Source organism: Hevea brasiliensis, chromosome 6 (genome assembly GCF_030052815.1).
Source record: "Hevea brasiliensis isolate MT/VB/25A 57/8 chromosome 6, ASM3005281v1, whole genome shotgun sequence".
NCBI classification, from domain to species: domain Eukaryota; kingdom Viridiplantae; phylum Streptophyta; class Magnoliopsida; order Malpighiales; family Euphorbiaceae; genus Hevea; species Hevea brasiliensis.
The window spans coordinates 11,423,603-11,438,279 of NC_079498.1; the positions used below are offsets into that span (position 1 = coordinate 11,423,603).

The 14,677-nt window shown below is 32.8% G+C and overlaps 2 protein-coding genes across 2 annotated transcripts; both read right to left on the bottom strand.

Moving 5' to 3' along the window:
- Positions 1–5,804: 5,804 nt before the first annotated feature.
- LOC131180582 (uncharacterized) lies at positions 5,805–6,358 on the bottom strand. The gene is made up of 2 exons (XM_058147923.1): positions 6,037–6,358; positions 5,805–5,965 (listed from the first exon to the last, which is right to left on the bottom strand). The coding sequence occupies exons 1-2, from the start codon at positions 6,356–6,358 to the stop codon at positions 5,805–5,807; spliced, it is 483 nt and encodes a 160-aa protein (XP_058003906.1).
- A 971-nt stretch (positions 6,359–7,329) lies between these two features.
- On the bottom strand, positions 7,330–12,184 carry LOC110665321 (probable leucine-rich repeat receptor-like protein kinase At1g35710). Its single transcript, XM_058148397.1, is given in 2 exon segments — positions 7,330–8,469; positions 8,781–12,184. Coding segments are annotated over 2 exon segments (3,555 nt in total). The 5' UTR covers positions 11,971–12,184; the 3' UTR covers positions 7,330–8,104.
- Positions 12,185–14,677: the final 2,493 nt, after the last annotated feature.

Sequence of the window (14,677 nt, forward strand, 5' to 3'; positions counted from 1 at the left end):
GGAAAAAAATTTTTCATTTTGATTCAAGAATGTTAGTGTTATTAGGTTTTAATAGAATTTTATCTAAATTTTTAACATAATGTTGAATTATATTTTTTAATAAAATTATTCATATAATTAATGAGTTTTAATTTAAATAGCACTTGAATTATCTTTAACAACTATGACATTTCAAATTCAAGTTTCAATCTAAATCAAATAAAAGAAAATATTACATTTACACTTTCTTTTTAGTACATAATAAAATATTTAGTTAAACTTCCACAACAACTTCCACTCAAAATAAAATTCCATATAAATTTTACAATATTCATTTTATTAAAATAAGATAAGAAGAATTATTCAATCAACAGGATTTGAAGTTATCTAATAATTTAAATTAACTAATAGATTCAATAATTGGCAAAATTAGCATATTAATTATATATTTTGGTTTTAAATATATTTTTCAATAAAAGAAACAATATTTAAAAACAATCACATCTATTAGCCTGAGGAAGGGGCTTAGTCTTGGCGTTCGAAAGGTGGCACAAGGATTCTTCAGGAATAGAAAATTTACTTAAGCCACCTTGCTATTTGAATAAGTTGGGTGATATATGAAGCTTATCCTATGTAAATGAGTTATGTGTCACTTGTCCACTCCTAGACAACATAAGAATTTGACTGCTGCTGCAACCAACGGGATAAATTTTGACAACTATCCCTGAACTTATCTAATTGTAACATTATAGTATCTCAACTTAAAAATATAACATAAAACCCCATCAACTTTCAAATTTTGCACAGTAAAATCTCTCTAACCTCCAATTACTAGCTTTTCAGTTAGACGCTGACCTGGACAATTCCAGTATAGAGTTTAGTCAGTATTTCTCTTTTCTCTCTCAAGCCATGTTTAAATTGAATTATTTTTCTCTCTATAGACAGAATAATTTTCATGCGCAAAGAGAATAATTTTGTACTTTGCATAAGAGATGAGAGAGAAATGTTGACTAAGTGCTATGCGGGAGCTATTCACATCAGTTTCTAATTAAAAAATCAGTAATTGAAAGTCAAAGGGATTTTACTGTGTAAAATTTGAAAGTTTAAGGGGTTTTATATTACATTTCAAAGTTAAAGGACTGTAGTGTTATAACTATATAAATTCAGGGACAGTTGTTAAAATTTATCCGCAACCAATGCTTAATCAATAACCAGCCAATTGAAATTTTGAAATTAATTGATTGGAAACATAGAATAAATTGGTGCAGCCATGCATAAACATGATGAGAAATTAGGAAAAAAAAAAAACTTAATTGAATAAATTTGAAAACTTGTACATATTGAAAATATAATGGATACATATAGAGTTCTAAATCCTAATCCTAATAAAGAAATAATTTAAAATGCCTAAATTAATTTGGAATAATATTTTGCAGTCCTAAATAAATTAGAAATAACAAATTAAAACTAAATAGAAATTAAAGAATCCAAATTATAATAGAAATCCTAAATCAATTGGGGCTTCAAATACTCTTTTTTACTAAGTACTGCATCAGCTCATGTAGCTTTTGTATTTAAATCGAGCAAGCACAAATTGTCATTCAAGAGAATTTGTTTTAATTTCTATAACTTACGTTTTGGCTTCCATTAATTATTGATTAACTTTTGAATCTATTGACAGCTCTTTCTTTCTTACACATCAGAGGACTATTGTTATTTTTTTTATCCATTTGTATAATAATTAACCAGTTAATTCTATTTTTCTTGCAAATGCTTGATCTCCAAGCTACAATTAAACTCGATGATTCTTTTATTTATAAGCATTCAAATACATGAAATGTGCTCTTTAAATAAGGTCATATGCTCTTTGACATTCTTTTATTTATTATAGTAAAATGAAGCTTATATATTGCCAAAATTGTAGCCATATTAGGTCAGAAAATAAGTACAAGAAGAATTTAGAAGAGCAGAAATCATACAACCCAGGTCAGTAATTAGAGTTAATTTACACAACTGGTGTAAATTCAATGCTGAAATTACACCACACGTGTAATCTGTTTGGCACAGGAAGCCTTCAAGCTTCGTGCAGCATTAGTTGTGTAAACTTTACACAAGCTGGTGGAATTTCATTGAATGTCTTTACACAACCAAAAATATTACTCGTGCTATCCCTCATGTTTTTTGCATCGCTTTCTCTGTTCAAACTAATATTAGAGGTTACACCACTTATGTGAATAGAAGCACCATGTACTTGTGTTATGATGGCTTTCATATGTACACGACCACAAGCACGGCCGTGTTGGGGTTTATGTAATTTTTTGCTTCTTTATAACTTGGAATTATTCATTGCTTTCAAGCATTATAGATTTCATTGCACCACTATGGCCATTGCAATGTTGTCATCTATACCAAGCTGATAGGCTTCCCCAATACACCCAGACCTAGACAACGACATGCTAAGTGAAAACCCTGAAAAAGAGAGGTACAAATGCAAAAGGATACTACCAAAACAAGAAATCTCAAAATAGCAAAGGAAATCCAGATTACACATCAAAAGCAGCAAAGGCAAGACATGAAGCAACAAAACAAAAACCACAGAATTTCCTAATCTATAACTAGCTAAAACAAAGAAATTGTAGCCACAAAACTATCCCAATTTGGAACCCACAATCTGCCAAAAAACTCAAAGATACAACCGAAATGAGATTGAAGAGTGGTGATAAGGTCTGAATTTTGGTTAAGACCTTGCTTGGCCAATGAGTCTGAAACAAAGTTTGCCTTACGGAGAATATGACTGATCACTACAAGAGGGAAAGTGTTGTCCCAAAATAGTCCAAGAGGACTTAACCAATTTTTCGGCTCTTGCTTGTAGCCTAATGAAAAATTGTGGCTTTGTTCAACTAGGTGCTTCTATATATATAGTAAAAGTGATATGTATTTTAAGAATGTGTCCCTAAATTGCAATTTGAGCCTCAATCAATATTTATAGCAATTTTTAACATAACATGCATAGAATTTAAATTACACAAAAGTAAAGAAATTAAGGTTGGAGAAATCAAACACAATGATTTTTATAGTGGTTCAGCTTAACTAGCCTACATCCACTCTCTCAAAGAACTCTCTTTGAGTCTTCTCTCTACTATTTGCTCTTTTAAAGGCAAGAGACTAAAAGCCCTTTAAACGTTTTCAACACCAAACTTTTACCAAGGTAGCTTGAACCCTTAGACAAGTGCTATCTCAAGCACTCACACTCTCAATCTTCAATAGGTGCTTATACAACCTTTATTAAATGCATTTTAATGTTTTAACACTCACTCTCACTCAATACAAATCAAACTATAAAGAAGAGATGAGTTAATTTACCAATGGTAGCTCAAACACTTTAAAGCTTTTGAATGAAAGCAATAAATAAAAAATCAAGATTGGAGTGCAATTGTAAGCTTTCATCCAATGTTAAACGAAGTAAAGAAGATGTATTTATAGTCCCAAATCATTTTAAACTGTTTAAAACCTTTTTGGAACGTTATACACTCTGTTCTAGGCAAAATAACCGTTATTTTGTCTTTTTGTACGAAGTATAGTGATGCGTCCCAACCGCAAGTGCACGGGTCGTACAAGTAGTATAGAAAAATATCGATCCCACGAGGAGTTGTGTTAATGATTGAATTTTCGATATAAAAGTTGACTAAATCAAAGTATTTATGAAATTAAAATAATGAATTAATGGGTAATGGAGTATGCAATCTAAATGTGCAAAATTAACATTCTATTCAACAATGTATTAATTAAACTAAAATTGCATCAAATTGAAATAAGCAAGTTCAAATATGGCAATATTCAAAATGGCAAATGATTAAATTCGATTAGAAATTAACAATGGTAAAAAGGTGATTTCGGAGTTCGGGATTTCATATTCGAGCTATTTTGGGATTTTAAATTGGTTGTCCAATCCTATGAAACTTATGAGTTTTAAGGAGATTAATTCTTAAATCCTTTGAATTCCCTTTCGAGTGAGACAAAGAGTGCCTTAATCAAACTAATCCTACTTTCGTGGACTTAGAGTTAATTAAGACCCATTAAGTTCTTTAATTAATCTGTGAATCCTCTTAATCCTTAGCCTATTTCTAGGTCTAAGTTAATTAAGTCCAATTTCTTGATTATCTATCACAAGGCCTTCTCCTTTCGGTGCTTCAACCATGGATTAAGAACATTACTCAATGGGATCCTACACTAAGCATGTCATTAAGCATACAAAAAATGAATAAAACTCATTAAGACCACAAAATATGGATTACCCAATCAAAATCCACAAAATATCTCAAATATTACAACCCTTACTCCAGAATCAAAAGTAAACTACTCACTATCCATAATGCTTACAAGATATATTGAGTTTAAATGGAAATAGAGCTTTAATCTAAGCTAAGGAATAAGAAATTAAACACTAGAAATGTAGAAAAATGTAAGAAAGGAAAGAAATCTGCAAATCTTGGTTGAAAATGGTGTGGAAGGTAAAAATGACTCCTCAAATTCTGCCTCTCTTCTCCTTTCCTTTTCTGCTCCTTGTCCCCCTCTCTAAAAATGGGAAATGAGACTATTTATAGCATTTTTCTGACATGGAGCCCTAAAATGGTATGTTCTAGGAGGAATTATTAGAGGGAATCTCCTGCCAGCTCATTAATGAACTCTTTATGGGACTGCATAAGTGGACTGCATAAGTCATGCAGTCCCTTATGCGCTTACTGGTTCTCGAGTCACTTATGCGAAATCGCATGACTTGGTGCATAGGTTATGCACAATTCCGTGAAGGTGCATAAGGGAGGCGAGAATGTGCATAAGCTATGCAGTCTCCTTATGCACATTTCGGCTGGTTCTGGAGCAGTGATCTTTCTCCTTATGCAGATCTGCATACCTTATGCAGATCTGCATACCTTATGCGGCAAGTTATGCACAATTTGGTCAATGCATATTTCAGCTTGAAAACTTGTTTTTGACATCTTTGGCTGTAGAAGACACTCCTCAATGGCAAAATTCTCTTCAGTCCTTCAAAAACACCATTTTTCCTACAAAACAAAGTAAAAATTACAAATTAATCCAAAATCGACAATTATGAAAAACTAACTAATTTACTAATGAAATTAGCTAAAGATAACTAATAATAGAGTAAAATGGCTATAAAATTAGACCTAAATGACTATGCAAAATGTATGCATCATATAGCAACTCTGATCATTTAGCAAACTAATGAAATTTTTGGCGACAGTAGTAAACTAGTTAACAAACTAATATTTTATTAAACACATTAGCAAACTAATATTTTAGCAAACCAGTTAGCAAACTAATTTATCAGATGCTTGTTTCAAATTGTAATCTTTAAAAATCTAATTTAGACCTTAAGAAAAATATATATTCCAATAGCAATGTCCAATGTCATGATGAGAGAAAATTTTATAAAATAATTAAAAGAAAAATTAATTTTGAGCTCCATTTGACTAAAACTTTCATCTATTCTTTTTACACAAGTTCTAAGACTCAATTCCTAACTCTATGACTTTCATACTTTTACTTCGAGTTTTAAATTTCATAATCTTATTCTTTCTCAACTTGGATTCATCTTGAGATGCTTTTGAGTGCTATTCCTCCTTATATGCAACCTCAAAGATTTTTCATGAGTAAGAGAAAGAATCTAAACATCACTTAAAATTGAGTTAGATAAATTCTAGTTGAGTTTTGTTATCATCAAAATCAATGCTCATTTTGAGCTACACGGGGTCAACAGAAAGCATTTAGGAGATTGGAAAATTCATTAATGACTGAAGTCAGCTTCAAGGAGCTGATGGAGAGTCTAAGACCCATGAGACGACAACTTGCAAGTTTGATTCTAAGTAAATGGGGAATGAGCCTTCCTTCAAAATAGGTAAAGGTACTGAAATTTCCAGAGCCTTGCGGATGGCTAGTAGTTCTGCAGCATTAGAGTCCATACATCCTATTGGACAAGAAAATATGCATTTGAAAGCCCTATTGAGTCCCGAAGAACTCCAACAATTGTGTTAATACGAGGCCTTCCTAGAGAAGAGCCATCAACGTTCCGGTTGAAGCTAGAAAGGGTAGGGGCAATCCATGGAGACACACGCCTGCACTTTGGATGATTAGTCCAAGACCTTATGGATTCAGATGTAATAAACAAATCTGTTGCTGAGTACGGAAAATCTGCGTCAAGTGCCTTCACCCAAGGAGAAAGAAGATGAAGAATAATAGCATACGAGTCAAAAGTTGAAGAATCCTTCCCATTGAAGACTTTGTCATTTCTATCCAACCAGAGCGACCAAATTTTTTGCGTAAAACATGTTAGACCAAAATCTTTTCTGGAAAAAACCATGTGCCGAAAAACTTCATTCTTTAAAGAAAGAAGAGAGAGTACAAGTCATACAAAACAAAGTGTCCCAGCAGCTCATAAACTAGGACCAGACTGACCATGCCCTTTTACAATGTAGGAAAATGTGGGAAACAGTTTCCCTTTCAGCACAGCACAAGATCAAGTTTTTGAGAGTAAGGTACCAAATTAATGTGCCAAAGCCAATATTTGGTGCACAAATGATCTCTACCATTGCAATGAAGAGTGATTGGAGACTAGGAAAAGTATAATTTGAGATTGATATGAAGATTTTACCACTGCATAGCATGTTGGAATTGATTGTCCAATATATTTAGCTTATTCTAAAAAAAAATTATAATCATTAAGTTTATTCATTTAGCTTGATGATTGTTCTTCTTACTTGCTTACTTGTTTATCTTATTTGTTGCGTGATATATATTGTAAATGCCAACTTACTTAGCTTTTCCCCAAAAGCTCACCTCATTAAACTCAATAGTTTTGGAAGTTATATAAGGTGAATGGTGGGTATCAGTTGATGATTGAGCTCTGATTTGCTAGATTCCAGAGTCCTAAGAAGCAAGAGGTAAATCTAATAGGGGGAAGGGTGTTACACCTTGAATACGAGAAACTACATTTTCTTTTTGCATTATTTTAAGCTATTGATTAATTTCATGCGTCAAGGATGAAACTATCTGTAGTTAATTAGCGACTATTTTAATTGTCTGTCGCCAAAATTTAGCTACGAGCATATTCTCAATTTCAAACATTGTTGGTTTTATTGACGGACTTATTTATCGTTAAAAGGTTAGCTTTATATATATATGTGCGTGTGCGTTGATTGATTTTATTTAAATCAGTTGTTTGAGAAGTCTATGTTAGTAGCCCCTTATATTCAATTAGTTAATTGTTGGGGGAAAACATGGTATTTTGGTTAGAGGTTACATATGTTCTATTAATGGAAGTTGAGTATAACAATATTAAAACCTCACAGTACTAAAAATCAATTAAATAATTAGGCAATTTGTGTTTAATACAATTTTATCTCTACGAGATCAGTGATCTAGTAAAGCTAAATTGCCTTAAAAAGCATAGTACTAATTTATTTTTTTATAAATAATAATTTTTATTATCAATTAAATCTAGGAAAAACTTAGCGTTAGCTTGTCCATCTAAAACCTGGCCAATAGGCCACCTCAATACACTCAACCTAGGACACGACATGTTGAGTGAAAAACTGGGAAGGAGAGATGCAGACAACCAAGACCACACTGAATAGAAATTTCACTCAAAACAGCGTAAATACAAATATCCAAAACTTCACAACACAAGCAAAAAATAACAACAACAAAACACACAACATAAGGCTGAAAACCGAAGGCAAGAACTCAAAAGTAAGCAATGAAATCTTCAGATCGCGATGCTTATAGAAAATGTGTTGGATCACCAGATGCGGTAAAGTTGACAGATTATTGATAATGGAATTGATGAATGCTGCTAGACGCCAAGGACCATTACATGGACATAAAACCCAGGACGCTGCAATTTTAGAGTCAGATTCTAAAATAAAACCATCAGCACCAGAGCACATGTGGGGCAAATCAACTAGTAAATCTAGTACTATTTAATAAAACAAAACACAAGCCAAAAAATATATATATATTACAAAGGGAGAAAATATAGATGGGAAGGAACACTCAACAGACACATCTATACAGACCTGCAAGAAAATATTCAAACGTCGGCATTACTTTAGGGAAATAGTTCTTCTAATTTTATTGCAGAGAATGGCTTTGAAATTAAAGGAAACTTAGGAATCAGCTTCGAGGAAACTTTTTGCATTGTAGGTCGAGATTTGGGATTGATATGCAAGCATGAAAATGCTAACATGGTAATGTAGACAACACCCTCTGCAACTTGATTTTGAGGAAGTGGAAGACGCTAGTCAATCACATCCTTTAACAATTTATGCTGATCATTTAGTGATGAGGAAGATGTTGATGACCAAAGAGATGAAATAAGGTTGCCAGGATGCTTTCCCATTACTAACTCCAGTGTTATCACCCCAAAACTGAACACATCACATTTTTCATTCACTTGCATTGTGTAGGCTAATTCTGGAAAAAAAAAAAAGGTGCAATTATGCTTAATGATATGTTAATTTTTTTGGGTATATTCCTAATAATATTATGGCTAGAAATCATTAAATTAAAACATTCAGAAAATTCAGATGTAATTTTTCATTATTTGTTTAATTAATTCAAACTAATCCAAAAAAAATCCAAGAAAGAATATAGTTTATAAAAGAGTTCTAAATAATTCATAATATGAAAATAAAGTGGAACCTTAATGCTTGTGTGTGACCATATATAATAAAAAGGGCCTATTATATATATAAATTTATCTATATATATAAATTTGCATGTACCTGGAGCTGTGTATCCAATGGTACCAGCAAATGAGGATCTGTTGGATGAGTCGGGCAATAAAAGACTAGCTGTGCCGAAATCAGATAGACGAGGCTCGTATTCTGAATCTAAAAGAATATTATTGCTAGAAATGTCCCGATGAATGATTGGAAAAGGGCAATTATGGTGCATATAAGATAAAGCGTTGGCCACCCCTTTAACAACATTTAGCCTTTTGATCCAATCCAACTCCGTTGCTTGCTTTTCACTTGTTAAAATGATTCTCAAACTACCCCTTTCCACGAACTCATAAACCAAGAATGAGTGCTTTGAATGTAAACAAAAACCATGTAACTTTACAATATTTCGATGTCGAATGTCTAACAACATTTGAATCTCTCTTTCAAAAGCTCTCAAGTTCCCTGAGTTGTCATCCCGTAATGGATGAAGTTTTTTCACCGCAAACAGTCGACCTGATGGCAGCACAAGTTTATAAACGACTCCACTTCCACCTGCTCCAATGCAATAGTTGGAGTTGAAATCCTCAGTGGCCTCAATGATTTTTTCATACTGTAATTCCGGATCATGACCAGGTATCACCATTATATCTTTATCTTTTGATTCCCTTGCCTGGGCATGTCTTTTTCTACGTCGAAGAAGAATCAGGAAACCTCCAATCAAGAACACAAGACACGAAGTCGCCGAAACAAGAAGTACAATCTGGATGACAACTTTTTTTCTCTTTTTCTTAGTGGTTTTACCTGTTTTAATAGACAAACAAGCCTTTAGACTACTAGCATCACCACATAAGGCTTTGTTGTTTCTATATGCCTCAAATGGAGCCTCACGGAAGGCCTTAACATCAGGAATAGGACCTTCTAACTCATTGTAGGATATATCCACAGCAATCAAGCTCTTCAAATCATCAAAAGTGGTTGGAATTGAACCAGAAAGCATGTTACAAGAGAGATTCAACACTTCTAGAGTGCTCAATTGCCCAAGTTGTTGTGGTATATGTCCCATCAACAAATTGTGACTAAGATCAAGAACATCTAGAACATGTAGTTTCCCTAACTCAAACGGAATACTTCCTGTAAATTCATTTCGGCTCAAATTCAAGACCAATAAATTTGGAAGTTTTCCAAGTTGTCCAGGAAGTAAACCACTTAGATTATTTGCTGCTAAATTAAGTTCAGCCAGATTAAATAGCACCTGCAAATCTAGAGGGACAACGCCAAAAAGATTGTTGTTATTTAGAAAAATTTTGAACAACAGCTTCAACTTTGCCAATTCTTTAGGAATTTGCCCTTGCAAATGATTCCAGGAAAAGTCAATCCATTGTAATTGAGTAGCATTTCCAAGCTCAGGCGGTATGCTACCAGAGATATTGTTGTTTGAAAATTTTAGGCAAGAAATGTTTTTCCACTGTCCCAATTTCCATGAAAGCTCTCCATGCAATCTATTGTTACTCAAATCAATGAAACTCAAATGAGGATATATCCCTAAATCTTCTGAAATATTCCCTGTTAACTGATTTGAGTCAAGCCTAAGTCTGAATAAGCTAGTACAATTTCCCAAGGCTCTGGGGATCGAACCATTGAGTTGGTTAGATGACAAGATCAATCTTTTAAGGGATTTAAGTTCACCTATGGAAGGAGGGATTGGTCCAGATAGAACATTTTCCCACAATTGGATATCTTTTAGGGATTTTAAGAACCCAATTTCTGAAGGTATAAAACCAGAAAGTTTGTTGCCCCGCAAGTTGAGGTAAGATAGATTTGTCAAGTTTGTTATGGAAGAAGGGATTGGTCCGGATAAAAAATTACTCGCTAAGTCAAGTTCTTTTAGAGATTTTAAGAACCCAATTTTTGAAGGTATGGAGCCAGAGAGTTTATTACCCCATAAGTAAAGAAAAGATAGATTTGTCAAGTTTGTTATGGAAGTAGGGATAGAACCCGTAAGATTGTTTGCCTCCAAATAGAGTTCATAAAGAGAACTAAGCATTCCAATTTCATGGGGGATGGATCCTGAGAGTTTGTTGTCATCAAGGTAAAGAATTGATAACTCTTTCAATTTTCCAATGGAAGTAGGGATTACACCAGTTAAACTGTTATTCCATAGCTCAAGTCGTTTTAAAAATTTTAGGAACCCAATTTCTGAAGGTATGGAACCAGAGAGTTTATTACCCTCCAAGGAGAGAATGGATAGATTTGTCAAGTTTGTTATGGAAGTAGGGATTACACCTGTTAAACCGGTAGTCGATAGATCAACTTCTTTTAAAAGTTTTAAGAACCCAATTTCTGAAGGGATGGAACCAGAGAGTTTATTACCCCACAAGTAGAGGAAAGATAGATTTGTCAAGTTTGTTATGGAAGTAGGGATAGAACCCGTAAGATTGTTTGCCTCCAAATAGAGTTCAGAAAGAGAACTAAGCATCCCAATTTCATGGGGAATGGATCCTGAGAGTTTGTTGTCATCAAGATAAAGAATTGATAGCTCTTTCAATTTTCCAATGGAAGGAGGGATTACACCAGTTAAACTATTATTCCAGAGCTCAAGTCGTTTTAAAAATTTTAAGAACCCAATTTCTGAAGGTATGGAACCAGAGAGTTTATTACCCCACAAGGAGAGAATGGATAAATTTGTCAAGTTTGTTATGGAAGTAGGAATTAAACCAGTGAGATTGTTTATCTCCATATGGAGCTCAGAAAGATCTATCAACATACCTATCTCAGATGGAATATTTCCTGTGAGATGATTACCGGACAAGTCCAATAAGATAATTTTGGAGAGATTACAGATATGTGACGGAAGGGTCCCATGCAATGAGTTGTTTGAAATCTCAAGACTTGAAAGGTTGTGAAAGCATGAAAAATTGAAACTATGAAGCGTACCTCTTAAACCTAAATTAATGAGGCTCAAATTGGTGATACTTCCAGAGCTATCACAAGTGACCCCAACCCAATTGCAAGGCCTGTTGCCAACCCAAGAATCTAAAACAGATTGGCTTTGGTTGTCAAGACTGGCTTTCCATTTTAAGAGAGAATCAGCTTCCTTCCCACCTTTAGCTAGTTTGTCACTCTTTGCATCAGCAAAGACTAAAGTTGCCATGGAAGCAGAAGAAATGATGAAGAAAGATATAGAAGATAGAAATATGAGAACAAGCAGAGGTTGGAAAAACTTAGAAAGTGATTTAGCGAGCAAGCACATTGTGGCTTTGGTGACTAGTTTAGGTCAAGTCTATTACAGTACAAAAATAGAAGGAGATGGATTATTTTCTAGGCGAGTGAAGAGCTTTAACATCATGGAGAGGTATTTATAGAATAACGCATTATCCTGAACAGTCAAAAATCTCTTAACAAATCACTTATGTTGAGAAGCCCTCAGGGAAATTTCCTTTTTGCAGGTGTTAATAAATCCATTATCCATTATATTAATTCGAAATATGAAATTAATCCACTTTCACTTTTGGCACTGTAATTCTTAAAAGCAATTATAAAATTAACCTCTGACTTTAAAATTGCTTTTGACACTTTTCTATCATATCATTTTTATTTCTGGTTTTTGTGAGCGTCTATGTAAAAGTAGAAATCAAATTAGAACTCCATATTGCTAGTTCAATCAAGATAAAATGAACCATTAATCTAATATTCTTGGAAATTATTTTTCAGTTGTATAACCTATTGCTTAGAGAGTGTGCGTGTGTGTGTATATATATATATATATATATATATATATATATATAAAGCTAGCTGTCAAATTTTTGTCAACATTATATAAATTTCTTACATTACTTACATTAATATGAACCTCGAGACTGGTATTGTTAATGTTGAGGTCCACTGAAAATAGTGACGGAAAATGAAAGAAGTAAAGGTTTGCATCATCTTCATAAATGTTGGATCAAATTTCTAACTTGTCCAGTGAGTTGGGCAGTGAGTAATTTTTAATGAAAATAAAGTGAAAGAGAATTGTAGAAAAAGAAAACAAAATTATTATAACATTTCTCTGGATTGGGCAAAAAATAATACCATGATTGACTTTATAATTGCACTGAAATTTTAGTTACTGTGCAGTTGTTAGATGACAAAGCATCATCACAAGGACCACAAATACACCAATCTCAAGTATGTGAAATTTTTGGACCAGAATCTACGTGTTAAGTTTGAAGTTACCTTCACCAAAATAGCTTAAGCCCATTTGGTTTTGACTTCCTCTCAATATATTCTCTCTTTTTTTTTCCTGGTTTGTTTCTTGACGTGGGACATCCAACCCTCTTCCTTAAGTGCATCGGATTAGACTTAGGTCTTCAGGTCAACGTGTCAATTGTACTGTATGCAGTGGCCCACTTGGAGTCTGGCCTCTTTTTTTTTGACTTGACACTGCGAATCTAGTTCAATGTGCGACATCCGACAAAGTAGGAGGTGGCATGTTGCATTCTTCCATTAATTTATCCCCATTACTTGAGCTTATAGTCCTGACCTTAAAGTAGGAGGTTGAATGTTACTTCATACACTTAAATGAGTTGAATTAATTAGTTTAATATTTGAAAATTCCCACTCTAACATGATAGATGAGATATGACTAATTCTAACTAGATAATGGAGTTGCAGTCGCTATCTTCCTAATGTTCTTAAAGAAGGAAATATGCTTATGTAGACTTGTTTGTACAATCATAGCTAAGCTGGGAATATAAATTTGGATTGTAAAATCAAATTTTAAATGTTGATTAGACTTGGCAATATATGTGGCTGGTCCCTGCTGGCTGATTCAAAGAAAAGATCCTTTCAATGTAATATGAATCCAATGCAATCAATCGTGATCTTGATGACGATTAATGCATAAGGGGCCTCTCTTTGCAAGTTAAAATAACCTTCTTCACTCATCTTCCCACCATTAACACACACATACAGAGAAATACAAGTCCTTTTCTTTTACCTTTTCTTATGGGTGTTTGGTGCAATTTACACTTGTGCTCCTCTGTTTTCCTTTAAAGCAATTTCTGTCTTTTGTTAGTAATGGTTTGTTGTTTTCTAAGTTTGTTTCTTTTCTTGAGACTGAATGAGAAATGGGTTTTTAAGAAAGGAAGAGAAGGCTTCCAGCTCTTTTTCTTCCTCTTGTTCTTGCCATTATTTCCCTAGAAAGATTTACTGTCATTTATGGCCTAAATTACACAAATCATAGGCCAGTTATAGTAGCTTGAGACTTTAAAGGATTCAAAGGCATTTGAACAATATTAACTTATGACCATAATATTAATTTTTACTACTTTATAGCTAATGATAAATTACATAAAACTAATATATTGTCATCCCTAAATCAAACCGAAGTAAAAAAATAGTACTTTAGTGGTAAAAATAAGTTGCTTCATATTGGCAGTCACATCTTGAACAGAGCTCATGGTTTAAGGAAATATTGCATAAAGCTAATATTCATGCACTATATAGAGCTCATGTAAAAATAAAACAAAATCTTTATGTGATAAAATTAATTAAAATCCATCAAAAGCAAAATCTCCTCTGAATTCTATTGTTTATCAATCGATTTTTTTTTCCAAAAAAATCAATTATTTTTTAAATATTAATCATCTAATTTTTATCATAATATTTTTATCATAATATCTTCTTAAAATTTTATTTTTTATTTTTTATTTTTTTAATATTATCAACCAAATACGAATTTATTGAAAATTAACCATGAAATATTTTCTTAGGTAATTTATTTAAAATTTATTTTTTATTTTTTTAATATTACTGAGCAAATACGAGTTTATTGGTAATTACCCACAAAAACATATTCATAGAAAATTTATTTTAAAATATTATTTTTTATTTTTTTAATATTACTGACTAAATACAAGTTAGTAATTATTTACAAAACATTTTCATAGTTAATTTATTTTAAAATTTTATTTTTT